This window comes from Penicillium antarcticum, assembly GCF_028974205.1.
Source record: "Penicillium antarcticum strain IBT 31339 chromosome Unknown utg000003l_segment0_segment0, whole genome shotgun sequence".
Taxonomy (NCBI): Eukaryota; Fungi; Ascomycota; class Eurotiomycetes; order Eurotiales; family Aspergillaceae; genus Penicillium; species Penicillium antarcticum.
In genome coordinates this window covers 1775568-1801773 of record NW_026695301.1, presented here as the reverse complement: position 1 = coordinate 1801773, position 26206 = coordinate 1775568, and the positions used below count along the sequence as shown (strand labels likewise).

The 26206-nt window shown below is 48.5% G+C and overlaps 9 protein-coding genes across 9 annotated transcripts; 5 read left to right on the top strand and 4 right to left on the bottom strand.

Moving 5' to 3' along the window:
• Positions 1–347: 347 nt before the first annotated feature.
• N7508_003383 (hybrid sensor histidine kinase/response regulator) lies at positions 348–4321 on the top strand (the record flags this gene model as incomplete). The annotated part of the gene is made up of 6 exons (XM_058461449.1): positions 348–400; positions 482–1699; positions 1747–3525; positions 3576–3858; positions 3921–4035; positions 4110–4321. 6 exons carry the CDS (start codon positions 348–350, stop codon positions 4319–4321), a joined length of 3660 nt encoding a protein of 1219 aa, XP_058322026.1.
• Positions 4322–6308: 1987 nt separating this feature from the next.
• On the top strand, positions 6309–6824 carry N7508_003382 (uncharacterized protein; the record flags this gene model as incomplete). The annotated part of the gene is made up of 1 exon (XM_058461448.1): positions 6309–6824. One exon carries the CDS (start codon positions 6309–6311, stop codon positions 6822–6824), a length of 516 nt encoding a protein of 171 aa, XP_058322025.1.
• Positions 6825–7181: 357 nt separating this feature from the next.
• On the bottom strand, positions 7182–8579 carry N7508_003381 (FAD-dependent oxidoreductase; the record flags this gene model as incomplete). The annotated part of the gene is made up of 2 exons (XM_058461447.1): positions 7182–8435; positions 8562–8579. The coding sequence occupies 2 exons, from the start codon at positions 8577–8579 to the stop codon at positions 7182–7184; spliced, it is 1272 nt and encodes a 423-aa protein (XP_058322024.1).
• Positions 8580–9521: 942 nt separating this feature from the next.
• On the bottom strand, positions 9522–10991 carry N7508_003380 (integral membrane protein TmpA; the record flags this gene model as incomplete). The annotated part of the gene is made up of 1 exon (XM_058461446.1): positions 9522–10991. The coding sequence occupies one exon, from the start codon at positions 10989–10991 to the stop codon at positions 9522–9524; it is 1470 nt and encodes a 489-aa protein (XP_058322023.1).
• Positions 10992–12965: 1974 nt separating this feature from the next.
• afeA (adenylate-forming enzyme AfeA) lies at positions 12966–14842 on the top strand (the record flags this gene model as incomplete). Its single annotated transcript, XM_058461445.1, has 3 exons — positions 12966–13199; positions 13255–14372; positions 14431–14842. The coding sequence occupies 3 exons, from the start codon at positions 12966–12968 to the stop codon at positions 14840–14842; spliced, it is 1764 nt and encodes a 587-aa protein (XP_058322022.1).
• A 3189-nt stretch (positions 14843–18031) lies between these two features.
• Positions 18032–19201, top strand: N7508_003378 (Alpha/beta hydrolase fold-3; the record flags this gene model as incomplete). Its single annotated transcript, XM_058461444.1, has 1 exon — positions 18032–19201. The coding sequence occupies one exon, from the start codon at positions 18032–18034 to the stop codon at positions 19199–19201; it is 1170 nt and encodes a 389-aa protein (XP_058322021.1).
• A 773-nt stretch (positions 19202–19974) lies between these two features.
• On the bottom strand, positions 19975–20883 carry N7508_003377 (uncharacterized protein; the record flags this gene model as incomplete). The annotated part of the gene is made up of 1 exon (XM_058461443.1): positions 19975–20883. One exon carries the CDS (start codon positions 20881–20883, stop codon positions 19975–19977), a length of 909 nt encoding a protein of 302 aa, XP_058322020.1.
• Positions 20884–21159: 276 nt separating this feature from the next.
• On the bottom strand, positions 21160–22746 carry N7508_003376 (ferritin-like domain-containing protein; the record flags this gene model as incomplete). The annotated part of the gene is made up of 2 exons (XM_058461442.1): positions 21160–22278; positions 22336–22746. 2 exons carry the CDS (start codon positions 22744–22746, stop codon positions 21160–21162), a joined length of 1530 nt encoding a protein of 509 aa, XP_058322019.1.
• Positions 22747–25020: 2274 nt separating this feature from the next.
• N7508_003375 (SDR family NAD(P)-dependent oxidoreductase) lies at positions 25021–26005 on the top strand (the record flags this gene model as incomplete). The annotated part of the gene is made up of 2 exons (XM_058461441.1): positions 25021–25093; positions 25146–26005. 2 exons carry the CDS (start codon positions 25021–25023, stop codon positions 26003–26005), a joined length of 933 nt encoding a protein of 310 aa, XP_058322018.1.
• Between the last annotated feature and the right edge of the window lie 201 nt (positions 26006–26206).

Here is a 26206-nt window from a genome sequence, read left to right as displayed (position 1 = left end):
ATAGTTTTCTTTCAATTCTTTAAAATCTATTGTCCTCAGAGGCTGTTTCTTATGTTCTCAATTCGAGTGACCTTTTCTCCTCAATTCCATTTTATTTCAAATTAAACCAAATTTCACAATGACCAAACCCTGGTATCCCAGTAAATAACAATATAAACATACAAGTGGCGTGGGTCTAGACTGTATGGAGAATGGAGAGCAAAAACGTTTGCCGAGGCACTAGCGCCCAATAAAATCATATCGACTTTCCCGCAAAACAGGTTTGCGACCAATTCAATCGTCCGACCTCAAATCTGCAAAGTAATGCTACCAAGTGAAAACCAGGACCAGACACCAGCTGGCCCAAAATGGGTCAGCCCGACAAACATGTAGAACAAGAACGCATCCGCGAACTGTCAAGGTCCGATCAGAGCCCTCCTTTCCGCGATTCCCGTCGTTTCCCCGGGTGATCAACGCTAACGCTATCCAAATCGGATATCAGATATTATTGCACTTTCAATCGAGATGTCTCCGATCGAGATCGAGATCGAGATCAGCAATCCAAAACGCACGAGCCCGAGCCCGAGCCCGAGCACGAGCACGAGCACGATGACAACCATGCCAACCACGCCAACCACGAGGAGACCCAACCCGACAACGACCAACCCCCATCCCTCCGCCTCTCAACAGACACAACCCTCACAGCCCTAACACAACTAGGCGTCCACCGCTTCACCTGCAAGCGCTCCTTCGTCTCAATAATCGACGGCAAAAACCAACACCTAATTTCCGAAGCAACAAGCACCTCCTCCCTAAAGAATGTATCCAAACACGCGCCCAACGACGGTCTCTTCCTAGGCGTGCAAACCCTCGATCTCCAATGGGGCGTCTGTCCACACGCCATCGCCCTTTTCACAGGCCAAGACAAGTCCGCAATCCAAGATACAGAAAACATCACCGCCAACGAAACGCGCAATATCATCCGTGATTTCACGAAAGAGGACTTTTACAAGGATCGTTCTTATGTGACCGGATGGCCGTTTTTCAGGTTCTACGCTGAGGTCCCGCTGTACAGTCCAGGTGGTTATGTGCTTGGTTCTTACTGTGTTGTTGATGATCAGCCGCGGCCTGGTCCTGGGGGGTTTGGAGAGGATGATGTTGCTGCGCTGAGGGAGATTGCTGATGCTATTGGGGCTCATCTTGAGAATAAGAGGATTGTCGAGTATCATCGAAGATCGGAGAATTTGGTGCGTGGGTTGACGGGTTTCGTTAAGTGTCATTCGAAGTTTGATCCGACGGTCAGTTCGACTGTTGGCATGCTGGAGGGGAAGGGTGGGAGTCGGGTTAATCTTGCGGGGTTGAAGGATGTGAATGGGGGTGGTGAGACGAGTGTTTCGTTGAATATGGGGCAGGATGGGGATGCTGTTTCTTCGACTCTTGGGAAGACTTCTTCGAATGGCTTTACCAGGAAAGATTCGTCGATTTTCTCTAGAGATGCCCTGTCTGCGTCGACGGTTCCTTCCTCTATTACGCACAGTTCGTCAGAGTTGTCTGAGCAGGCTTCTGGTTTGGATGGTCCGACGGATTCGTCTGTGCCGGAGAACCTGCCCATCTCAGAGCGGATTGCTGCTATTTTCTCTAGGGCTAGTGAGCTCTTGAAAGATTCGTTGGATCTGGATGGTGTTGTTTTCCTTGATGCTTATCGGAATGACCCTCAATTGTTAGTTATACTTCCCATGTGATCGACTCTTGCTAACTCTCTTTCAGTGAAATGCCTGCACAGACCGATGGCTGGGCTGATTTGCCAAGTCTAAGCTCTGACGGAGGATCTCCTATCACTCCCCGCCCTAAAAACACTGGTTCATCTGAAGGAATCTTGCCTAGAGATACAGAAAGATTCTGTGGCTTTTTGGGTCACGCTCTCACCCCATCAAACGGCAATAATGACCCGAGGCTTCAGGCTGCAGTATCAGAAGAGCTACTGCACCTCTTAATCACACACTTCCCACAAGGCCATACCTTCACCATGGACACCACAAGTGATGATGATTGCGAGTCCTCCGAGGGTGATATCTTCAATTATTCGCCCCCCGAATCAGACATCGAACAACACATCTCTCATCGCCTCGCCCGTCGCCTCCCAGGTGCCAAATCTGTCCTGTTCTATCCACTATGGGACTGGAACAAGTCGCGCTGGCTGGCCGGCGCATTGGTGTGGGCAAAAAGCAACCAGCGTCCCCTTGGCATGGAAGACTTGCACTACTTCCAGGCTTTTGGTGATTCGTTGATCTCTGAAGTTTCTCGCATTCATTGGACTGCCAGCGAGAACTCAAAGTTTGACTTCCTTTCTTCTGTTAGTCATGAGCTTCGTTCTCCGCTTCATGGAATACTGGCTAGCGCTGAGCTGTTGCAGGATATTTCGCTTGAACCTGCGCATCGCGATATTGTCAAGATGATTTCTACCTCTGGGCAGACTCTGCTGGACACCATGAATCATTTGTTAGATTTCTGTAAAATCAACAATCTGAAATCAACACCCAAGACCACCAAAAGGACCAGAAAAAGACGAGGACGAACCAAAGACGAGGGAACTACTCTGGTTTCTGAATTCAGTCTTGCGAACTTAGTCGAAGACGTCATTGTTATACTACATACCGGCCGACAATCACCCGGAAGTCTTTCACTCATGGCAGATGAAGAAACATCCACGTCCCAGACTCCCAAAATTGAAGATGAACTATCCACAATAATCCGAATCGAACATGGAAACAAATGGATCATCCGCTCAGTCGCCGGCGCTTGGCGAAGAATCGTGATGAACCTTTTCGGTAACGCAATGAAATGGACGCAGGCCGGACTGATTGAGATATCGCTATCAACTGCCACAGACCAAACAAATCCCTCCTCTTCACTTGCACATCTCCGCGTCGCAGATACCGGTCGTGGAATCGCCCCGGAATTCCTCAAACACTCTGCTTTTTCGCCATTTACCCAGGAAGATGCTCTGTCCGAGGGTGTGGGTCTTGGTCTCAGTGTTGTGCACCAACTCGTCAAGTCATTGGGCGGTTATATCAATATGAAGAGTGAACTTGGTGTTGGGACTCAGGTTGATGTTTATATCCCTGTGCAATATCTGGTTGATCCCATGCCTCCCAAGATTCTTGAGAGCCCTTCGCGAGAAGCAACAGCGAGCCCGAAGAAGTCGCTCAAGGCTTGTCTTGTTGGCTTTAACGCTTATCCCGATCTGACGGAGACCCCAACTGGTATCTTGAGCTCTGATGCAAAGCGGAAACTTGCTATTCAGAGCAGCATTGCCGGCGTGCTCATGGCACAATTGGGATGGCGCATTTCCCTAGCTCAGTCCCTTGAGAAAGGTGATGGTGATGTTGCTGTTATCGAGGAGGCGGCGTTTAGGGCTTTATCCTATGGAAACTCGTCACCTGCTTCCTTGCTCAAGCATTCGTTCAGATTTTTCATTGTCTTGGGCAGCATGGCACCTTGCTCAAAGAACCAGATCCCTCCTAACGCCATTCTGATCTTGCAGCCGTATGTCTACACCCCATCCTATTTGAAGCCTGTGCTAATCTACATCGCAGATTTGGACCTCAGAAAATATGCAAAGCAGCCGAAAGAATCAAGAAGCTTTACGACGAGCAACCCCAAGTCGAAATACCCACCAATGCAGAAGAGCTGCCTCTTTCATCCATACCCCAACAACCCACATTCAACTTACTGGATGGAACAAACACCATCTCACGACAACCATCCGCTCCATTAGTCACGCAAAGTGAACTCCCCATTTCCCCAGTGCTGCAACCAAAGAAACCAATCCTGGACGTGAACGTCCTCATAGTAGATGACAACGAGATAAATCTAAAGGTGAGTTCCCTTAGGACCAGGACCTCTTCTTGCCACCGAATCTAACAAGCACAATAAACCAGATCCTAGTAACATTCATGCGCAAACTCGGTTGCAGCTACCATACAGCCTCCAACGGCCTAATCGCGTTCGAAAAGGTCGAGTCTTCAACCCGGAGATACGACTTTATCTTAATGGGTGAGTATTCCACGGCCCCTCCCCACATCAATATCAAGAAACAGCAAAATTAACAACATTACTCCGCTTTTCAGATATCTCAATGCCAGTCATGGACGGGCTAGTCTCAACCAGCAAAATCCGCCACCACGAAAAAGAAAACAACCTCAATCCATCATGCATCTTCGCCGTTACGGGCGTTGCTTCGGATCATATGCAGCAGGCAGCTGTTACGGCCGGTGTCGATGATTACCTGGTTAAGCCGCTTTCTTTGAAGAAACTTAGTGGGCTTATGGGGATTTCTTGAGTTTCTCGTGTCTTTCATTTGATTATAAATCAGCGATTTGTTTGATGAGGGTCATCGCGAGGCTCAACGCCATGTTGTACATTCTGCATTCTTCGTTTTGTACCGCTTTCTTGGTGGTCTTCCTTCCTCTTTTTGTTACATGCATTATGCGCCTGGTGTTGGGTCTTGACTTTTTTGAACCTTTTTACTTCGACTTTTATATTATCTTAATGTTTCTGGTAGCGCTGAAATACATACACGCGGATTCAGGCTTGAGAATGAAGAATTGAATATGACTTGATACGTATTGATGGCCCTTGCTCATTTTGCTAAGAGCATTGTTATGTTGGGGGATTTCATTAGTAGTCAAACTATGATGATCTAACTCGACCTCGAAAATAGAAGTCGCATTACATTATCGCCGATGACGCCGCCTCGTCGCCGAGCTCATCCTGAAGACCAACCTCTTCCTTCATGTTTTTCTTGGATCACTACTATACAAATGGATTCACATCAGCGCAAGCGCAGAAGAAAATGAATCTCATGTGTGGAATGCCATCGGCGTCAAGTCCGATGTGACCGCAATGTTCCCTGCGGCCGCTGTGTCGACGGTGATATTGATTGTATCTATGAACGGGAGGAAACAGTTCAGTCAATAACTTTTTCTGCGAAAAGAACCTCTACTGAGCTTCATCGAGATTCTGCACAATCTTCTGTTACAATTGTGGGCCAAGTGAAATAGCCACATGCACCGGATCAAATATCAGATCGACCTGTCCGCGGGATCATGTTATCAAGATGGGAATGTTCTACGTTGAGCCTATTATTTCAAGCTCTGTACTAGGTAGGGAAATTGGTCACACATTGAGTGAGCCCCTGCTAACAGACCTATCCAAGCAACCTTGGCCTTAGTGCTGCTTTTATCGTAACCGCTGTGGATGAGAACTTGATACGTGACTTGGTGTTTCCATTAGCGCCGAGGCTGTCCCGCCTTGGCTACTCTTTGCGCCGAACACCCTTATCACCGACAATAGATTCAATATAAGAAGCGTACTTCTAAATATAAATACTTTGAAACAATATTCCATTTCAATTGAGCATTTGCTACCTTGAATGTGGCAGATAACAACGCTTTCAATGTACGGGGCTTTGGCGCTACAGGTTAGACCGATTGGGTTGGAAGCGACCAGGGGATTCCCCCACAAAATCAACTTATGACAATTGGCCGGTAGTGAATTCTTGGTGTTACTGAATTTATGAAAGGGTCTAAATAATTTCTATTGCAGGATAGCTAGTAGATCGGACCTTGTGAGCTATCTATGTTCTATTTTCCTCCTTTATTCCCACATCTTGTTACAATAAACCATGGATATATCCGTTTGCGAGTATATTTTATAAATCCAAACAAGACACGCAAATAAAGTGGTTGTATTTTGCTTGTTTAGAGCGTAGATTCAAAGAAGACGAATCGTTGTAATAAGTTCTGGGAAACAAACGAACCATACCGGAACAAGGGAATCGTCAACCAATTCAATTGCAAAGTCAGGGCAAAAAGAGGGGGATAAACCAGCAGAAGGCTTGCGAGTCAGGCAGAGAATCCAAGAGAACTCATGACCAATACAATGCTGCGACCATGCAGACTCTGACGTGTCAATCTACGCGCTGTGGCTATGTACATTGGAAAAGCCAATAAGGCTGACTGACTCTCAGCTAACAAGGATAGTCCACCAGCCACCGAGTTATCGCAATGGGAAAAAGCAACCATGCGCAGTACGATAAACAAGAGCACGCACCCGCCTCGTTTTCACCTCTCTCTTCCACGGTCTTGATATCCTCATTTCCACAGTTAATTTGGATTTGCTTCCCTTATAACAGCCGCTTCCTCTATAATACCTTCAAAAGATACCCTTGAACACGCTCCTATCTCCAACGGTTGCATTATCGACCTAATCACCGATAGACCACATCCATACCAACAGAGACACCGACCAGCGTCTTATTCGAGAACATGCTCAAATCAATCCGAGACTGTATCTTCGGCACCCTAGAGGATGAGCCACATACTCTCACCGATGGCCGATCTCCCGAGTCCATCGCTTCGGACATTCTTACCAAAATACTCAACGCGGACACGCGCGACTCACTCCACAAACAATTGAGAGAAGAGGTTTCTGCCTATAGCTGGTCCGAAGCTATCGCAAAGGCTCTTCTACACGGCTTGGTGAATGCTATCGAAGCCGGCACGGAAATGGCTCAAGCAGCTGCTGATGCAGCGGCCAAAAGCAAGGAGGCTGCTATCGACTTTGCGATCGAGCATCCTGTATATGCTACCTTGATTGCATTGGGTATTTTGGCCCTGTTGACGCCGTGGACTCTGGAAATCCTTGGTTTCGGGGAGTTGGGTCCGATTGAAGGTTCGTGGGCGGCAGCATGGCAGAGCCGTTGGTATGCTGAGGGTGTGCCCAAGAAAGCTTTGTTTACATACTTCCAGAGGCTGGGCATGACATGGCACTGGACCTTTTAAATAAGTATCCGCCTAGCAGGATATTCGAGCTAAATCTTTTATCATTATGAGTATACAATGTCGTCAGCGTGGTATCAGGAGATTGGATGGCAGCAACTAGTCTAGGGCACATCACTAGTAATTAATCGTCATTAGACCATGTACGTAGTCTGCTTGGCCCCGTGGACTTTAACCACTCGAATTATCACTGGCCAACAAAAGGAAATTTGATGGAGTCAATTTGAGAGACAAGATGTTCACGATATGATTGGATAGCTTGCAATAGACGGCATGTTGGGGAAGGTGACAATTCGAAACAAATATACATCAATCGCCATATATAACCCATTTACTGTTAACAGTCTAGTAATCAACACATCACAGCTCTGCCTCGGCAATATCATAAGCCAAATGCTTCTGTCCAAGCCCTAATTTATCTAATCCGAATGCCCAGGAGAGATTTGAGTATATGCTCCATGCGCTCTCCTTCATCCACAACCCCCAGGGGCCGGTCTTTCTTCGTGAACCAGCATTCCTCGCAGCTTGAGTATAAATCTCATTCAAGCGGGGTCGACGAATGTCATCGAACTTTGCAAAGACATCAGGCAGTGAGCGATTGGAATCTTCTAGCAGTCGTGAAAGCAGGAAAGCATCCTCGAGAGTCATAGAAACGCCTTGTCCAGCATGCGGTGACATTGCATGACCTGCATCGCCGAGCAGAAGACATCGACCTTTATACCACCGCCCACCAAGAGGTAGCCTGTAGACAGGATGAAACTTGACAACCGTAGTCTTCCTCACAAGACTCTTCACAGTCTCGCTCCACTCCCCCTGAGAGCCCTCAAGGATTCGCAAAAGATTATCCTTGAACCCCTCCACCTCAGCCTTGCGATGTTCCTCCCACCCATCACGACTATCCCCAGAGTCAGGCAGAGCAACCTCGCGAGAAAAGCTCCACATAATCTCATCCTTGTCAGGGGTACAAGGGTTAACCAAAAACATTCCCTCCTCTGTCATCATAGCATGCAAGCCAACCATACAACCCACAGACCCAGCAGGCAACTCCCTAGCGGGGATAAGCGAAAACGAACCCGCAATTCCAGAATATTCAGGCTCCTGCAACGGATCAACAAACTCCCTCCGAACCTGCGAATGAATGCCATCGCAGCCAAGCAACAAATCAGCCGTATCACACGACCCATCCTCAAACAGAACCTTGATCCCAAGTTCCCCATGCAAGTCCTCAATCCCCTTCATCTTCATCCCAAACCTAACCTCAATCCCCTCCCTCCTAGCAGCCTTCAACAAAACTCCCACCAGATCAACCCGTCGAATCCTCAAATACCCAAAACCAGTCATATGCCTAGCCCACCCAACAGCATCCTGCGCGCCCACCACACCGCCACGCATAGAATGCAACGTAAGCTTCGAGCCTGCATACCCATAACGCAAGAGATCATCATAAACGCCCAATCGGTCGAAAAGTCGCAGGCCATTGGATAGGATTGCAATTGCGCCGCCGAGAGTTGTTGGCTCTGGGCGTAGTTCGTAGATTATGCAGCTTATTTTGTTGTGCTTTTGGAGACGCAGTGCCGTTGCTAAGCCGGCTGGGCCGGCACCTATTATTATTGCCTAGGGTTACCATGTTAGTGACTGGGATTGAAATTGAGGGTTATTTGTGGTGGTATATGCATGTGCCATATATATGTGTGTAGGTGTAGGTGTGTGTATATGCATAGATGTGATAGGATTGCTTACCTTGCGGATTTCAGGCATGTTTGTTGTTCTTATTTTTGGGTTGTTGGATCGTTGGAATGTTCAGTTTGAGATTCAGTTTTTGGTTTATTCTATAATGTGTGCGGATTGAGGCTTAAATAGCTAGTGTTGATATATTACTTTGCAGCCTTGTGCTCCGCGGGTAGTCCGCGGCAGATTACCGAATTGGGTACGGGAGACCGCGCAGGAGTGAGGCTCAGCCACAGTTGGCGCCTCAGGCGACCAGGGTCGACGCTAGACTGAATAGGATGCACTGATTTAGTATAGTGGAGTCTTCTTCGAACATTTGGAATTTAGTCTGACATTAAACATCTCAGATTTCCTCTTACCGTGTTACTGGTAAATGAAATAAAGTAAGACATAGCAAAGCAGAGAAGTAAAAGTAGACCAAAATGGCAGGACACGCGCCGTAAAGCGCGTTAACGTTGTGTGACTCGACAATCCTTCATCCTCTACACTGTATCAATGCAACCTCGCCCACGGATCTATACAGTCTGCACTGGGGTAGATGCAATGCAAGTGTCTTCAATAATACAAACACATCCTTTCGATAAGAGACACAAAGTTTGAAGTTGACTGGAGTCTTTCATGCATATTACAGGTCACAGCCAATCTCATTGGCCCTCAAATCCCCGGTGGAGTTGAGAATTTGGAATTCTACACGAAGTCAACGTGGGTTGCATGGCATCGGTTGCCTGACATGGTCTTAGCGCGTAAGAGATTCCAAATTCCAAATTCTCCTAGACATATGTACAACGCGCCCCTGAACTTTCCTCTCCCCCTCTAATGTCCGAAAAAATGATGACAATGACAATTTCACAGAACGCCTCGATCCAGGGATATCTGACAATGTTGCGTGAAATGCAACGAAGAAAAGAACCAAAGAAGAAACGCACATACAGACAATATCGCAATTGCAAGTGCAAGGCAAAGATAAGCAGATCAAGAATCGAAAATCGGCCCAAACGCTGGGATTCCTCGTGCTTCAAGCTCATACACAATTCGCCCCGTCAGCACAGGGTTACTGATCACGCACACTGCCTCTGCATCAAATTGCCTAATCTGTTGCAAGATAACGGGGACCATGTCGACCCGGCCACACTGGTTCGTATCCATAATGACAGGATCACAATCCATGCGATGCACCATCTCCATCACGCCCTCGCCGTATGTCTTGAGCGGCGCACGAGTCTGCCAGAGGACGCGGAGGGCGGGCCGGTTCTCGTCGCCCAGGAAGGAGAGACAAGGGCCTATGCCTGAGCCTGTTGTTACAACGACGACGCGGCTAAATACGCGCATTGCATATGCGAAACCGTTTATCAGCACGCCTCGTTTCCAGAGGTGCGTTGGTGGGCTGTTGATTGTGTCGCTGGTCCAGTCGCCTGCTTTTGAGACTAGGCATGAGAAGCTGGCTGGGCCGTCGGTTGTTCCGGCTGGTGTGTCTGGGAACGTGGCGAAGCCATGCCAATCACGGAGGGGGTGCTTGGCTAGCTGGATGCCCTTTCCGAAGGATGTTGTTGTGTGCTCGAAGTGCAGGCGGGTGGCATGGGTTGAGAGGGGTTCGGCCTTGACCGCGACCTTGCGGAGGAAGAGCCAGGGCTGGACGATGGAGCAGACGGTGAAGGCGAGGAACCAGAATGCTGGCAGGTTGATGAGGAACTTGCCTATTGGTTGGTGCAGGGATTGGCTGGCTTCGTGGGCGAAGACCATCAGCAGGGCCAGGAACAGGGCTACGATCAGCCACCCCGAAAAACGGTGGGTGAGTTCAAAATAGTCGTGCCATTTCATGCGGAACGTGGGGTGTGCCACCACAATTATCGCTACCAGCAGCACCAGGATGATGTACGCTAGCGTGACTGGCGCGGCGGAAAGACGGATCATCGCCAAACTTGGGGTTGCCCAGTACTGGTGGGACATGACGCCGACGAATCCCAAGTACCAGACGAGCGAAGCTACTCCGCACCCGCTGTGGACGCCGCCATAGTGGTATACCTTGGCTGCTAGCTTGCGCAGCGGCATCGGTGCTGACCTCGGCATCGAGCACACGACTATGAAGATGGCATTCACGACCAGTGGCTGCCTGGCCAGACCGCAAGCGAGCAGGTTGGCGGCGGTGGCATTAATCAGCGCTAACAACTTTTGTTCTGTTGCCATCACAGCCACGAAAACGGCGACGTTGGCTAGGAAGACTAGCGTGAACAAGCGTCGGTACAAGGTGAGAATGGCATAGCGCGTCGAGGCAAACAACTTGGGCTTCAGTTGGCCGGCTTGTGCCTCGAGGTCCATGTCATTTGGCCTGGTTGTTTCGCTTGAACCAATCTCTCGGGACTGGTACTTTTCGATTGGCTTCTCTTCTGTGAGAGTGACCTCGCTCGAGGAGGCTGAGCCTCCTATCATGGCCGCTGGAGGCATGGTAATGGATATAGGGCCTTTCTCTGACATGATTATGGGCTTTGGTGGGCTGGCATATAGAGTTGGAAAGGTGACTAGGATATCGAACCAAGTCGAGCTTACAAGGGAAGAAGAATGTGAAGACAGAGTTGACAACCCAACCAAGGCAGACCCTCCATTTTTGAAGTGATGATGCTAACGCTCCAGGGCTCAGCTCACATCTGTTCCCCTCATGCGCCCTTTTCCTCCCTTCCCATTCCCAATTGAACCTTACTATTTCCCTTTCGGGAAGCTCTGCGAACGGCGAAGCCCTAACTTTTCCCTTGATTCCCTTTTTTGCCTTTTACTTTTCTTTTTTTTCCAGGGTTGAGGAATGCATTATTGATTCCTGTCTAGGTGTATGACACTATCACACTGGTCCAGACTTCAAAGTTGAGACTAGTGAGCTCATCCTTGCCAATGAGCTCTCAACGCCATCCCACTCCCTTACGGCTTGAGCGAACCGAGGGATGGCTCCAATGGTGCCACGACAGAATCTGTCAAATATCCATGATAGTGTCTGAGAGTGGACACTCCCTACCGGAAACCCGGAGACGGGATACATCGGAAAGGGCGATGTGGAAAAAAAAGCGTTCATGGAAAACAGGATGTAACCCAATCAGGGTGTCTATCTCCTCACCAATACTTCGGGGTTTGCCCAAGCGAGATACGACTCAGTCAACCATCGCCTATCACGAGCCAGAACTGCGACCCGACAGCACCAGGATCAGCTTCCTGGCTTTCAACAAAAGTGGCAAGGCTAGTCGGAGAAGATCGGCTATAGCACCTGACCTCAGCTACACCGACAACGCGTCAATAAAAGTGACGATCCTGCTCTAGGGATGATGATACCCGATGACCGAGCCTAGCTCTCCTTCCACTGGGCGAGCGTTTACGGCGCCTCCAAACAATGCCAATGTGGGTTTATGGGTGGTGGCGGCATCCCAGAAACCCATTAGGGCAGTATGCACCCAGCCGAACAGGCGAGATGGGAATGGATATTCGATCGACCGTTCGTTTCTTTTTCCAGTCGATCATGCAGCTGAATATGACGGTATTCTCCAATTCTTTTCTGTCCACCCCTCCACCGCGATGCATGGATCCCTACCTAGCGCCTAGGTCTTAGAGCAAATGGATCATGGATGCACGGGTGTGCTCCATATCTGAGTGGGATTAGCGCCCGGTTTCGTTAGTCGATCTGGATCGATTGTGTGGGAACGTCGGCTCCGCACGAAGGGATCGTCTTATTGCAGATTGGGCATTGAGGGCCCATTTTACACTACCGTGGGAGGGGTTCCCCCTTCGATGTTAGGCTGAGATGACTGGAGTGGCCCGTGTACAAAGTACGGTTGGTTTCTCTGGTACATGGGCCGTAGGGCCGTTCCGGCCGAAGACCGGCTTACGGCTATCTTTTTTTCCCCTGTTCCGCAAGGGCGCAGCTCGTGGGTGATGGATGAAATTGAATCAATAACGTATTCACGGAGTACATGAACATGGGCAAAATGCATTGAAAATGAAAATAAGCTATGCATAACATATCTAACGCAAGGTATCAAGGGAGGTGAACCGAGCGTGTGTGGCTCAGTAGGGGCTGAAATGGCAATTATTGAATTTGGAATATCTGTAGTGGACCTCACTAATTTAGTTACCTGTTCGGTGGGGCTTGTGTTCATGACATAGTCATCCTGTTCACGGAAAGGGCTGTTTTGTACTTTTGTTCATCTATTTTGCTTTCTATTTTCTTTATTGAGTTTACGATTAATTAGGATGCAAAGGATTCCCAAGGGCAAAAACATGCGAGAGCAACTGACGCAAGTGGAAATCACCACACTAGCGCAACCTTACCTAATCAATGTATTCCAAATCAGCTATGAGATCTCAAATCAAGGTGGGAGTTACATATAATCATGGGGGCCCCGGAGTTGTAGATAGTCATACTTGCCCTTCTTCTTCACAATGGTTGTCTCTTCTCTCGATATGGGGTCTGATGTTTACACCGACTTGTTGACCTTCACCTTTGGAGGTCCCAAACCCTATAATACCAATCAGCCATTGTTTATCGATGCAGAGGATCCCTCGCGGTCATTTACGGCCGCTCAATTTCGACAACTGGTCCGAACTCTGATTGCTGGTTTGAAAGTGCATAATGTGCAGCCAGGAGATTGTGTGTTGCTGCATCTGGGCAACAGCGTGAGTGGATCCTCAAGTATACTCGGAGAAAGAGACTGACTCCAGCCGGTTATAGATTTTATATCCCGCCCTGTTCTTCGGCATTATCGGTGCAGGCGGTGTCTACATGGGCTCGAACCCCCGCAGCCAACCCCAGGAACTCGACCATATCATCTCCCTCGTGGAACCCAAGTTGATCCTCACAACGCGCGATGCTCTCTCATCCGTGCTCGACGTCTCAGCTGGTCGGGGCATTCACCCAGGCCAGGTTTGTCTGGTCGATGAGTTTGCCATTGATCACTGTGCACAGCTGTTCCTGTGGCAGGAACTGGGGTATTCCCGGTACTTCTCATTGAACGGTGCAGACGCCCGTCACTCCAACTTCGCCAATCTGCTCTGTTATGGGGAAAGCGACTGGCGTATGTTCAATGACCCCGTGGTTGCACGAACCACGCCTGCAGCCATGTTCTCGACAAGTGGCACAGGCGGCCTTCCCAAAGCTGCCATCCTATCCCACCATGCGATCGTCTCACAGCATCGTTCTATTTACTACGACGTACCACATCCCGTCAGCCGCTTGATGTCGCTCCCTATGTTTCACCTGTTTGGCGCATTATGGACGCATCTCTTCCCTGTCCGCTATGGCCACCCACTCTTTGTGCTACCACGCTTTGAAGTTCAAGAGTTCCTGACCACCGTGCATCGCTATCAAATCTCCGAGACGTACCTGGTCCCCGCTATCATCCACTCCCTTAACCAATCCCCCTTGCAGATCGCAGACTACCTCTCATCCATCCGCTATATTGGCGTTGCAGGCGCGCCTATTGATGCAGCCTCCATGCAACAGTTCCGCGGTCACCTCAATCCTATGGCGTATGCTTGTCAGATTTGGGGAATGACCGAAGTCGGCGTCACCTTCCAGACTCGATATGGCCAGTCTGGCGACCCGGGCAGTATCGGCACTCCTACCCCGGGGTATGAGATTCGTTTAGTCGACCAAGATGGCAAGCTCGTGCAAGGCGATGGCCAGCCTGGTGAGCTGTACGTTCGGGGTCCCAGTCTTCTGACAGGATACAAGGGCCGTACCGATGCCCTGGAGCCTCATGGATGGTTCCGCACCGGCGATATTGCCTACTCAAAGCAGAGCCAATACTACATTGTCGGTCGAACCAAGGAGCTAATCAAAGTGCGAGGGTAAGTGACACCACAGCATATCCCCACGTACAGTTCGGTACACTAACCCCGTCCAAAGATGGCAAGTTGCACCAGCGGAACTCGAAGCAGTTCTTCTCCAACACCCTGGTATCACCGACGCAGCCGTGATCGGAGTGAACAAGGATGGTCTCGGCGAGGTCCCACGCGCATTCGTGGTTCGCTCTCGCGACCCAGCCGTCAGCCGTCTCACCGGCGAAGAAGTCTACAACCACGCGCGTCACCACCTGGCCAGATACAAGGCCCTAGACGGTGGCGTTATCTTCGTTGAGGACATCCCGCGTACGGCTAGCGGCAAGATCCAGCGCTTCAAGCTGTCCAAGATGAACTCTTACCGGGAGATGGTTACATCGCTGCTATCCCAGTTCGAGGGTGAGGGTGCCCGGGTACCCCATGCCGGAGCTGACATGTCACCTGTCGGCGTGGCACCTGAAGGCCGAGTCGCTGTCTAACGAGAGCAAAGCTAGGCAAAAAAATAAAAGCAAAATCACATTTGCAACAACATCTGCGGAGTACAATGGCTATGGAGAAGGAACCAGGCGTTTAACACAGGGACTGGCTTGTCTGTTTGATTGATTTTTTTGGTTGTATTCACGGAAGGGTTTGGTTTTCGATTCCGCCTGGTTTTTCTTACGACTCACCACTTTTAAACATGTATGACGCTGTTTTGATTTCTGGTATTACCATTCACAGGCGAGAACCCCGCATCACATTTTTACTTGCTCTCAATCAAATACTGCATTGCTATACAATGATTCCCATCCAAGGTAGAGAGACCCAGACTAGACCACCGTTGCCTCTAAACAAAAGTACCAAGTAAACCACGACAATAGAACCGGGCCTTGCCTTACCCTCACTCTTAGTCTCAGTGGGGTCAAACATCATCAATAGTCCCGCCCTGGGTCCTACCCTACAGCATCCCAACAGACAGGTATGAGCAAAGCCCGACCGTTAAAGATCGTGTGACCAGCCAAGTCAAGGCTAGCTCCGATCTACGAACCCCGATCCGTGCTACCGGATACGAAATTCGATATTCAATGCGAGATACCCGATCCGCGCTCGATCCCGGGTCGGCTGACATCCGAAATGCAGGCGCATGCCCAGCACACTACCGATTAAATAAATAACTTATTGGCGAAAAAGAAATGTGTGGCGAGATTTTTTTCAGCCCTTACGCCGTATGACCGCCATATACAGGCTCGCTAGGTTGGCTAGTGTAGGCTGTAGCCTGCAGCATAGTGGCTGAAACAGAACTAGTGATCTGTATCTCCATCCTGCACGGAGTTTGGTTTCGCCGAGTTAGGGCCGTGTAGCAAGTATAGTGTCAGCAAGGGGTGGGAATATAGTTACGGTGCATGTTGCATGCTCCATGTAGAACGTCAAATGTACAATCTAAGTCATCGGTCGTCCCTTGGATTCCTGATCTGTGTGCCGTGTTCCACCCACATCCCGTGTTCCGCGCTCGGGTACGATGATCGATTAACGCAAACTTAATTTCCATACCGCAATTCTGCAGTTTGCATTTCCTGGGTCTGCCCGTGCACTTAATTTACTTATGCATAAGCATTTATTGGATCTAGGCTGGCTTGGATGTTCCCATGGTTCGAATGATGTGTCGGCCCGTCGTTCTCTTCGGCCTTTGGCTTGTTGGTTACATCGGGCCGAATGTTCTTGTCTCACTTTTCACTTTGGAAGGAGTTCAACATTGCTGGTAGGGAGGGAATGACGGGTTGACCGTTCTGTCGGGATTTTGATATGCTGTTCACGTCAGGAGTTGGATGGAGGGATTCTGGAATTGAGACAGGGTTTCGGTTTCCATTTCCATTTTTTGACCTTTTATGGGTTCGGGGTTTGAGTTTGGAGGAATGAATTGTTGTCATTCCTTACGTACTCCTCGAACTTTTTCATGGAGGTTACTTGATCCGGCGTTTGGGTATAGACCGGAGATTCCGCCTATCATGTGGACTTATCGGTGAAGTCTTTATTACTTGGTGAGTCATTACAAAGCAGAGAGTAAGTATTGTGGAATTCAAGATATACAGTGAACAAATTCACAGTGTCACTACTTCTTTTTTCTGTATCTATGTCAATGTCTCAATGGAGAGATTCCCAAAAAGTTGAGAAACATATGGCAAGAAATGCCAGAATCCACTTGTTTCTCGAAATTCAAGCAGATGTATCGGTAACAATAACGGAGATCCCATCTCATTGATTTCATCCTTACTCTCACAACTATCCCAGATATCAACCCGTATGTAATCTCGGTGCGGTAGTAAAAAGGCGGCTGGAACTAGCGCTATCTTGGCTGATCACCCTGAGTGCTTGGTCTGATCGACACATGATTCTGATAATAGATGAATCGGTTGATTCATGGTTGCCCATCAATAAGTTGCGGCCCTATAATCGATTGGTGCCTGGGAGGTCCGTAACAATATATTGTAGTGAGGGTATTACTTACTACATGATTCATGAATTAGCGGTGTATCGGATGACTCAGGCTTTTGTGGTATATAAGACTTCCTACTAGCAGGATAGAGACACAGACACACCCTCTTCTTCACTACCACCTCTATGTGTTCTCCTCTCTTATACTCCTACTACCCCTAGTGGCCGACCTAGTTCGCAGACAGGCAGGCAGGGTCGGGTTCCCATCGTGTTCCCCTCTTCAGTACGTGGTTTCTTATACGAAGAAGAGTAAATATCAAGTAATCCGCCCCTATCTTCCTCCACAAGAGCGTTCCTGGAGCCAGAGTCACTTCCCCGTTCCAATCGCAATGCCTCTCATACCTCCGGTTGGATACTGTTTTCGTCGATAATATGTTGTACAGTCGCAAACCATGCACGTAAGGCCTTCGGATCTTCATTTTGGGCGCGTTGATAATCATAGCGTCTCGAGAATTGCGTACGAAGCTCTGACCGGCGGTTAACGAAGCTTGATGGCCAATTTTTGCCGACTATAGAAGATAGTGTAGAACCACGCGCTGCGAGGAGAATATTGGCCATTTACTGCGTAAGCGAATCATTCTCTTCCCGTGTTAATTTATGGCTGTTGGCGCGCGTATTGTCTTGGTAAACGCAGTCATTCAGCCGGTCGCGAAGCGTAGCCCTCGGGATTCGAAATACCGCAGCTTGGCGTTGAGAGCGCACCTCACCATTTTGATCGGTTTGATGGCTAGTAGGACCCGCCCTCTCGCCCTGGTGATTTTTGACGTTTTTCACTGCGTTTTAGTGGTATAGTGGGTGGTTCAAAATGGTAGGTGGATCGAGTTGAGCGATCCTGCCAGTTCGCGGTGGCTAGTTGTATAGCCCGTACGGACACTTACGTCCGCTTTACATACAACGACAGTATTAAAGGATCTAAGCACGCGCTGAATCATTCAGGATAGGTAAGGTGTTAGCCGTGCACGCCCCCTCTAGGCGGCGTCCTAGAGGGGCGTGGCACGGCTGCTAAATTCCCGACGCTAGCGCATCTATCAACTTCAAGGTTGCTTCTTTTGGCTTGCTTTGCGAGAAGTTATTCTAGGCCCGCCCCCACTCTTTTCCCTCTGATAAAAGCCAGTAAAGGCTTTGCACTCTTGGTAATTTCTGTTTGACATCTCAACCCTAAACTTCTTATGCAAGACGTCACACTAGTCGCTGACATGGCGCGATCATTGGCAGATGACGATTCAATACCCAACGGCTGGCGGACTCGACAACCAGGGTGCGCCATCTGGATCATCATAGCTATCTTTCGAGGCTTTTTGGAGGCTTTTTTCTACAGCATATACTACATCCCGAGCTATTCGCGCCAGAGTCCAACGTGGACCTACCGTCAGGCGTGCATGACACGGCTTTTTAGGAGAGGCTTTCATATTATCACTGAGATCGGTTTCACGCAATCTTTGAGCTTAGAACCAGGCAAACTTGGTGATCGCTGGGTGACCATCGGCCCAGCACCAGCCTCCGCGTATTGCGATGACTTCACGAGTGATACTATCAAGCCAGAGACGGTCGGCGGTACTTGGTATCCGAAACTACCATCGAAGCAGTCGCTACTGGAAGAGCAAGGTCTAGTGGTTTTGTCCTTTCATTCTGGCTCGCTCCTGTGGTTGACTGGACGACCAGAGGACTCGGAGCCCACAGCAACCTTGTTGAACAACAAGCTGGGTGACAATACTCGCTCTTTTTGGCTGCAGTACCGTCTCGCCGGTGGCAGTAACCCAACGCCGTATCCCGGGGCCATGCAAGATGCGATAACAGCATACATCTACCTCACCAAAGAAATGGGAATCTCCCCATCGCGCATCGTCCTCGCAGGCGACTCCACAGGCTCGACTATTGCAGTAGCACTTCTGCGCTATCTTACCTCCATCAAAGAGGTACAGGACCATGAACTCGCTGAATTTCCACCTCCAAAGGCATGTCTTCTATTTTCGCCATCGGTCGAGTATTGCTTTGAAGGTGATCCTGAGGCCGTCGGCGCAAATAGGAATATAAATACCGACTACGTCGAGGCGCCTATGATGGCATGGGGTGCAAGGGCTATTGCCCCTCCTGAGACCGTGCGCCTGGATGATCCGTATATCTCTCCGGCGCTGCACCCATTTGCAACCCCGGTTCCAATTTTCATTCAGGCGGGAGGCGCGGAGGTCCTCTGTGATAGTGTTCGTGGGTTTGCCAACGCAATGAGCGCTGTCCCGGGAAATCTGGTTGAACATTTCGAAGTCCCAGATGTACCGCATGATGTTTATGTTGCAGGGACTGTGCTTGGATGGCCGAAGGAGCAGGAAGAGATCCATGAGGCTGCGGCGAGATTTGTTCTGCAATAATCTATTGATGTTTCAATCCACCTCTGACGCTGGAGGTGGATTTAACTAGTGCTAGATAGAAGTCAGCTGATTAATAGTGATCGAAGAAGGTTGCGATTGAAATGTTTCCCGCTTCCTTCCTTACAGCTAAATTCAAAATTGTATTCCATGATCTGCATGAAGAACTTTGTTCTAGACCCCTGTGCGGGGACAGACTATCTAATAAAGAGTGTGATGAAGGCTTGTTTATCGTAAAATAAGTGCATTTGAACGCGCGATACTAAGTCTGAGGAAGAAGAGAAAGAAGAAACAAAGAGGGAAGTGAGGCTATTTTCTGGGGTTCTCTCCTTAAGATCGGACTGCCCGCATGAAAATGGCTCAGTCAAACCTGCTGATAGAATCCACTGGCATGTAATAAAATATAGTAAAGTACAAGCTAAAGGTGTGTGGTAAAGGGGCTTGTCACATATGGTGCGTGGAAAACTCCCAATGGAAGTCCTATATTTGTTCTTCAAAACCGCCAACTCGACCACAGCCAATAGGGCCTTATCTCTCCTTAGAAGCTAGAACCTTCCGTCCCTCTACTTGCCCATAACATAGCTGTTGTCCCCCCTCCCCAGTCCACTTTCCTTCCTTTCGCTTCTTCCCCCATCTAACACGTTTAAATCTCGTCGTCCCTTGCCAATGATATACATTGATGCTTTTGTTAGTTTGTATCTCTTGTATCTTTGATCTTTGAATTCACAATAAGTATCATTTACGCCCACAGACTGAAATTATATGCGAGCACGATTTTAGAAAATGCCATACCCCATCCACCAGACTCCCCAAACCAACGGCCCTAATGCACCAAGAAAAGCAGCTCCAAATGACAACTCCAGAATTGACCAGATCCAAATAGTGCCAACAGCAGGTGCTTTCTTCATAACAGCATAATATGGTTCCCCATTTGTGATCGCAATGAGATGTGCGCCTAGCAAAAGAGCCACGGGAAGGAAAACAAAAGTCCTTAGCGCAGGCGGGAACAACAATTTCCAGAAGAATGAAAACTTAAGTTTGTCACTTGTCAATGGAAACAGAGTTGGCTCGGACTGTGTCTTGGAGCTTGACTTTGATTTGAAAGAAATGATGTGGCCATGCGCGAGGTGAACGAACAAAGTGAGGAGAGGAAAAGCAGTTGTGACAGAATCTTTGAAGAGTTTGGGTAGGTCGATGCTTTCAGCGTATTGGTGGGCTGCGAGGTAGCCGAGCGTGAGGTGGAGTGTTGTGAGCGGGAGAGAGAGAAGGATTGTGTCGAGGAATGGAGGGAGCGGCTTGTCGATTACAACTTCGGATTCGTCTTCCTCGGTGATCTTCTCAGTGCCAGCTGCGGCTTTGCGGCCTTTCTTTGGGGGTCCATTGGCAGATAGATGGTTGCTGATGTCGCCGTCTGTGTCGACAAGGTTTCCCGCTTCATCGACTGTCACGAAGCGCGTTCCGACGGACTCCGGGATGATTTTGGCTCCTTCTGGTATTTTTGATGAGGGGGCCGATGAATTGAGGCCATTCTGTCGCTCTGCAATGATGTCATATAGGGTTTTCTCGACGGTCGCTTTGTTTTTGGTTGGATCGTTTCGTGAGGGTTGCGCGTAGGTAATCTCAGGCTGGTCTTTCTTAGACGATGAGGCAGCTGTGCGACGCTGCTTACGATTCCTTGCTTCCATTGTGGGAGGATGGGGTATGTGTGGCGCGTTGGTTGCGAAAAGCTCGTAAACATTGACGTGGAGAAAAAGAGGTGGTCTCGGCGATAGCCCGGATTTAAGGTGGGTCTCCCGTTGACAGCTACATGTAAAGCACAACTACAGTACAACCAAACCACTTCGAATCCATTGCGTTTACGTGCAATTTTTGAGATTGTCTGAAATCTGAAATCTATCGGAAAATTGGAAAGGTGAAATCTTCTCGCACATCCACCAAGTTACACACAAATCACATCACTCTTAACCAGCCTGGTACAAAGCAGGGCCGGCAACGACATGGCTATTAATCAAACTCAAGTTAAACGGGCTCAGATAAGGATCACTATCGGTGATTGCAATAAACAAGGTTCCGTTAAAAGCAGGATCACCTTGGTATGTTTCCAAACCAGGCTGAGAAGTCCAACCTCGGGTGTTGTTGGAAGTGTTGTCGGGATGCAAAGGCGTATAAGTGATGTTGAGCTGAGAAACCCAGACAACATATTTTGCCAAGCCAGCTTGCTTGGTTGTCACGTAGCTATTATTGGGACCAATATGCTTGCCAGGGGTATCCCATTGCAACACCACCTTGCGACCAGGGAATGAGAGCGGTTTTGGTCGAAGCTTGCTAACAGAGACGCCACATTCTGAGTTGAAGGTGGAGGAGTTGCCCGAACTAGGAAATTTGTGCTTTCCAGAACCTTTCTGCGGCTTGGTATGGCTGCTTTCTGGCTCACGGATGTGGCTCATGCCAGATGTGGTATTCAAGTTTGGATTGTGACCGGTGCCAGAAGTCTGATTAAACCCGGCCGTTTCATTCAACCCAGAGGAGGAATTACCCACAATATATGGATTGGGTTGATTGACGATCGTCAGCGCCGGGAAGTTCTGCCATACCAACCGAGTTTGGTTCTCGGGACAGGAGCTGATGAAAGGCGCCAACAGCGTCCAAGCCCAAGACTGTGGTATACCGACTTCAAACCATTCGACCATAGGAAAAAGTCCCTCAAATTGGCGGAAGATCAACTGCTGTCGTGCTTCAGTGGTGATAGACTGAGTGAGCAATGTAGCAGCCTCGCGCGAGTCAAGATGAGCCAAGAACCCATAGACTCCAGCTTCTCCAAAACGTGTGAGCTTTTGAGCGAAGTCAATGAATTCGTTGACATTGGTGTAAGGGTAGACATAGGAGCATTGTTGTGGTGCATGGGCTCCTAGGATATTGCTGAGCATAGTTGCATGCCCGATTTCCTGCTGCGCCATGAAAGCAATCAGCTCGCGATCTGTATCGGTAAGACCGGCAGATTTGAAGTCTTCCTTGGAGAAGCGGCGAAGGGCATCTCGGAAAAGGTCGAGCTCAGTCCATTCTTGATACAGAGCCAGTGTCTATTTATTAAGATTTGTTAGTATCAGCAAATGTGTTGAGGGTAGGGATTCACCTACCAAGGACTCGTAGTCGAAATCGCTCTTCGTATTATAAAATGGTGTGCTTCCGTTTGTGCCCACACCACCTGCTGGATCATATGGAGCTGGCTCGGGATGGTGCAGCGTCCCATCGGCTGGATGGTTTGTTGCTCCAGGAATTACACCACCACTCGATATTCCAGTTCCAATTGAAGAAGCAGTCAGAGCACCAGTGGTACTGGGTATTCCAATAAACGGCGTGTGTGGATTCGAAGTGTGATAACTTCGAAGTGGCGGTGCTGACACTGACGATAAAGGCGACGAGTGTGTAGAGGCAGAAGATATTTCTGAGTGTTTGTCCCCATCCTGGTTATGATGCTTCTTTGGAGATGCAGCCACAAACGGGAGAAACCCCATTAGGGCTAGCAAAAACATAATTTTGAAGATCATAATAGCTGATCTCAAGACTTGCTCTGTTATATTTCAAAAGCAGAACCAAGTGTGAGGCAGAGTATTCGCTTCCCTTGAATTCCCGGATATGCGCGGGGGTGAATGTTGGTACATATACGTTTAGAACAAACCGATAGTCGTCAGTATTCGGAAACACAAGTTCAGTTGACGCAATAAGCTATTTGCCAGGTTATCCTGATGTGGTACCGTCTCCTGGGTTCTAAAGCGAAGACTCTGCAAAGCTATACTACATGGATGGGCCAGGCCCAAGGCACGCGAAAATTCCTTGCCCAACGGCGTGTATTCCGGTCGAATGAAAATGATAAACACCCACCAAGCTTTCCATTGAATTAGATGACGGAGCAGCCATTCTCGGCGTAATTGGTTGTTTCGTGGTAGCCAAGTGGATGAGTCCACTGAAGTATGGCTCAGGATGGCAACAATGACGTGGATTAAGGCTTTTCCCCCCAGGTACTAACAAGACCATTCCCGTGAATATCTAATCCCAGAGATAACCCCGGAGATCTCGGATAGCATCAAACAATGACATTTGTCCCAGTATTCACAAAACTTAGATTGAATAACATGCCAAATAAAAAAGCCGATGTATAAAAATATAGGCCAGACTTGCCATGCTGAGTACCTATATTAATTCACATGCTCAAGGTTCATACATTCAGACTGATCCAATGGAATGGCATAATTTCATCAAAGTTCATTACATCACAACGTGAAATGAAAAGGCTACTTTAAAACATCATCCAATTTCACGACCCTTCGCATTGCTGTTCAAGCCCTGGCGAGTATATACAACTAACGGATAAGGAAGAAGGCGCACCTGAGTACATACTTTAGCAGCAGAGCTTAGATCTGACTTATCGTGTACTTCGCATCGCCATCCAAACCCAGCGTTTAGTATACATCTATCTCACGATATCAAGACGAAGATTGGTCACTGTTGTAGGAACATCGCCCAGTCGATCAAAAATGAAATAAACCTTTCTCTTACATCGAACGAATAGTATCGGGTGTCCTGGGCACTTTGGCGCCTTCGGTGCTATTCTGACCATCGAAAAGTGACGGATCTGCGATCTTCAATATCAAGGAATAGCACTGGAGACCTTTCGACTGTTTAAACCTGGAATTGGCCGAAAGCAGAAATCAAGAAGCTTGATTCATATACTTCTTTGAACAGAACGCATGGCTTGAGAGATGAGTAGGTCTAGACGGTAGCTTCTGTATTGCTGAATTTGGGACCTTGTTTAGCGTCGTCGTTTCCCACTGGAGAATCGCTAGGGTTACCGTATAGGCGCATATTTGCCTGGGGATCTACGCTCGCACCCACCGATATCCTTCTTTTCAATATTTAAGCTCACCCAATCCATTGAAGAAGATCCCTCGCTTTAAAGCAAAAGGATATCGCACCTTATCGACGACGTGATGTACTTTTATGGGACTTACGGCGAGTGTAATCAACGGGGCTAATGCCCAACACATGCCGAGAGAGAAGAGCCGTTCCGTGTGGAGATTTCATTGGGCCCTATGGTGACCATGACGCTACCTGGAAATTTGGAATCATGACAAACTGACTTAGAATCTGTAGCGTGAAGCAAGTGCTTGATTGATGTCATATAATTAGTAGTTCAGATGAATAAAAGGGTTGAGACAGACTGTACGTACTATGTCCATGAACCTGGGCTTAGAATGGGGCAGCATAGTAGGACTCATAGTTGCGGAACTTTTATAAGCTTTATTAACTACGAAAGCCGAGATAAAATGATGTTCAAAGGGATTGTCGCTGATGATATGGAATATAATACGGCGCACCATATTAGATTAGTCTTCGCTAGGAACGCACTAACCAACAGGCTGGACCTTATCTTAGAGCATGGATATCAAAGCATCGGTTCGAACTTCGGGGTATTTGTGATTTGTTGGTATGCATTGTAATCTTTCCAAGTTCTATAGGATGGAATGATAATAGTCGGACATCTGTGCGAGTGAAGTAATCCAGCATGGTTTTGCCTTGGAATAAGCTGTCAATTGTATATAGAACAGATATACATCATTCAAGCCTTGAACATGTAATAAAGGAGTCTGTGATGTTGTGCGATGAAGTATAGTTCATCCCCTCGGTAGTTCGGCAGTCCGCCGATCCAAGTGGGGGGAATGACGCTATCGGGGAGTTGTTTGTAATCCAATATTTAAGGACTGCTCTTTCCCTTCCTCTCTTTCGCCTAATATTGCATCCTCAATCACCTTCAAACATTCATCATGTCTCACCTCAAAGCATCAAACCTCTTCTCGGTCAAAGATCGGGTAGTTGTGATTACCGGAGGCGGTAGTGGTAAGAACAACCTTTGACCGCATATTCAAGCTATGCAACAACGAAAATGAAGCTCACAATCCCAATGCAGGTCTCGGTCGCATCATGACAAAAGCTCTCGACGCCAATGAAGTCTCCAAGATCTTCATTCTGGGCCGACGCGAAGATGCCCTCCAAGAAACAATCTCGCAAACCATCAATGGCACCGTGATCCCAATTAAATGTGACATCACCTCGAAAGAATCGCTCGAGGAGGCCTACAGAGCAGTCGCAGCCCAAACCACCCATGTCGACCTCCTTATCGCAAACAGCGGTGTTATGGGACCCCTCATGAAACCCCCACAGCCCGCAGCAGACGGCTCCCTCCCACCTCTCTCCCAAGTCCGTGACGAGCTCTTCAGCGTTCCAATGAACGAATTCAACAAAGTGCTGAACGTCAATGTAACGGGGTCTTACTACACTGTACTAGCATTCCTACCCCTCCTCGAGGCAGCCAACAACCGACGACCAGCCCCTCAGGCTGGCGTTGTGGGAGCACCAACTGCGCAGGTGATCATCACCAGCTCTATTGCCGGTTATGCACGCAAGGTGCCATTCAGCTTTGCCTACAATGCATCCAAGTCTGCGACTACCCAGTTGGTGAAGATGCTTTCTACTTCGTTTGCTTATTACAGCATTCGGGTTAATGGTATCTCGCCTGGTCTTTATTACTCCGATATGGCGAACCATGTTTTCCAGGATAATGGAATCTCTGGTCAGGCTATTGAGGATGGTTCGTTCCCGCGTGAGATGATTCCTGCTACGAGAGGTGGTAGTGAGGAGGATATGGGTGGGTTGATTGTTTGGTTGGCTAGTAGCTCCGGTGGTTATATTAATGGTAATATCCTGGTTACCGATGGTGGCCGGGTTTCTGTCGTGCCGGCTTCCTACTGAGTGGGTCTATCGGTCGAGATTGTACCGATTTTTGTACATGTCCTGAGGTCTAATAGGATAGAAATGGATTGTTAGAATTCAAATATTGGATGCATTAATTTGTCGGTAAATAGATAAGATGAAAACAGCAACGTAAAGGCATTGGCGGCTATGTAGGTAAAGATCGTATCGTGGCGTGAGAAGATCGTAAATAATCGCTCA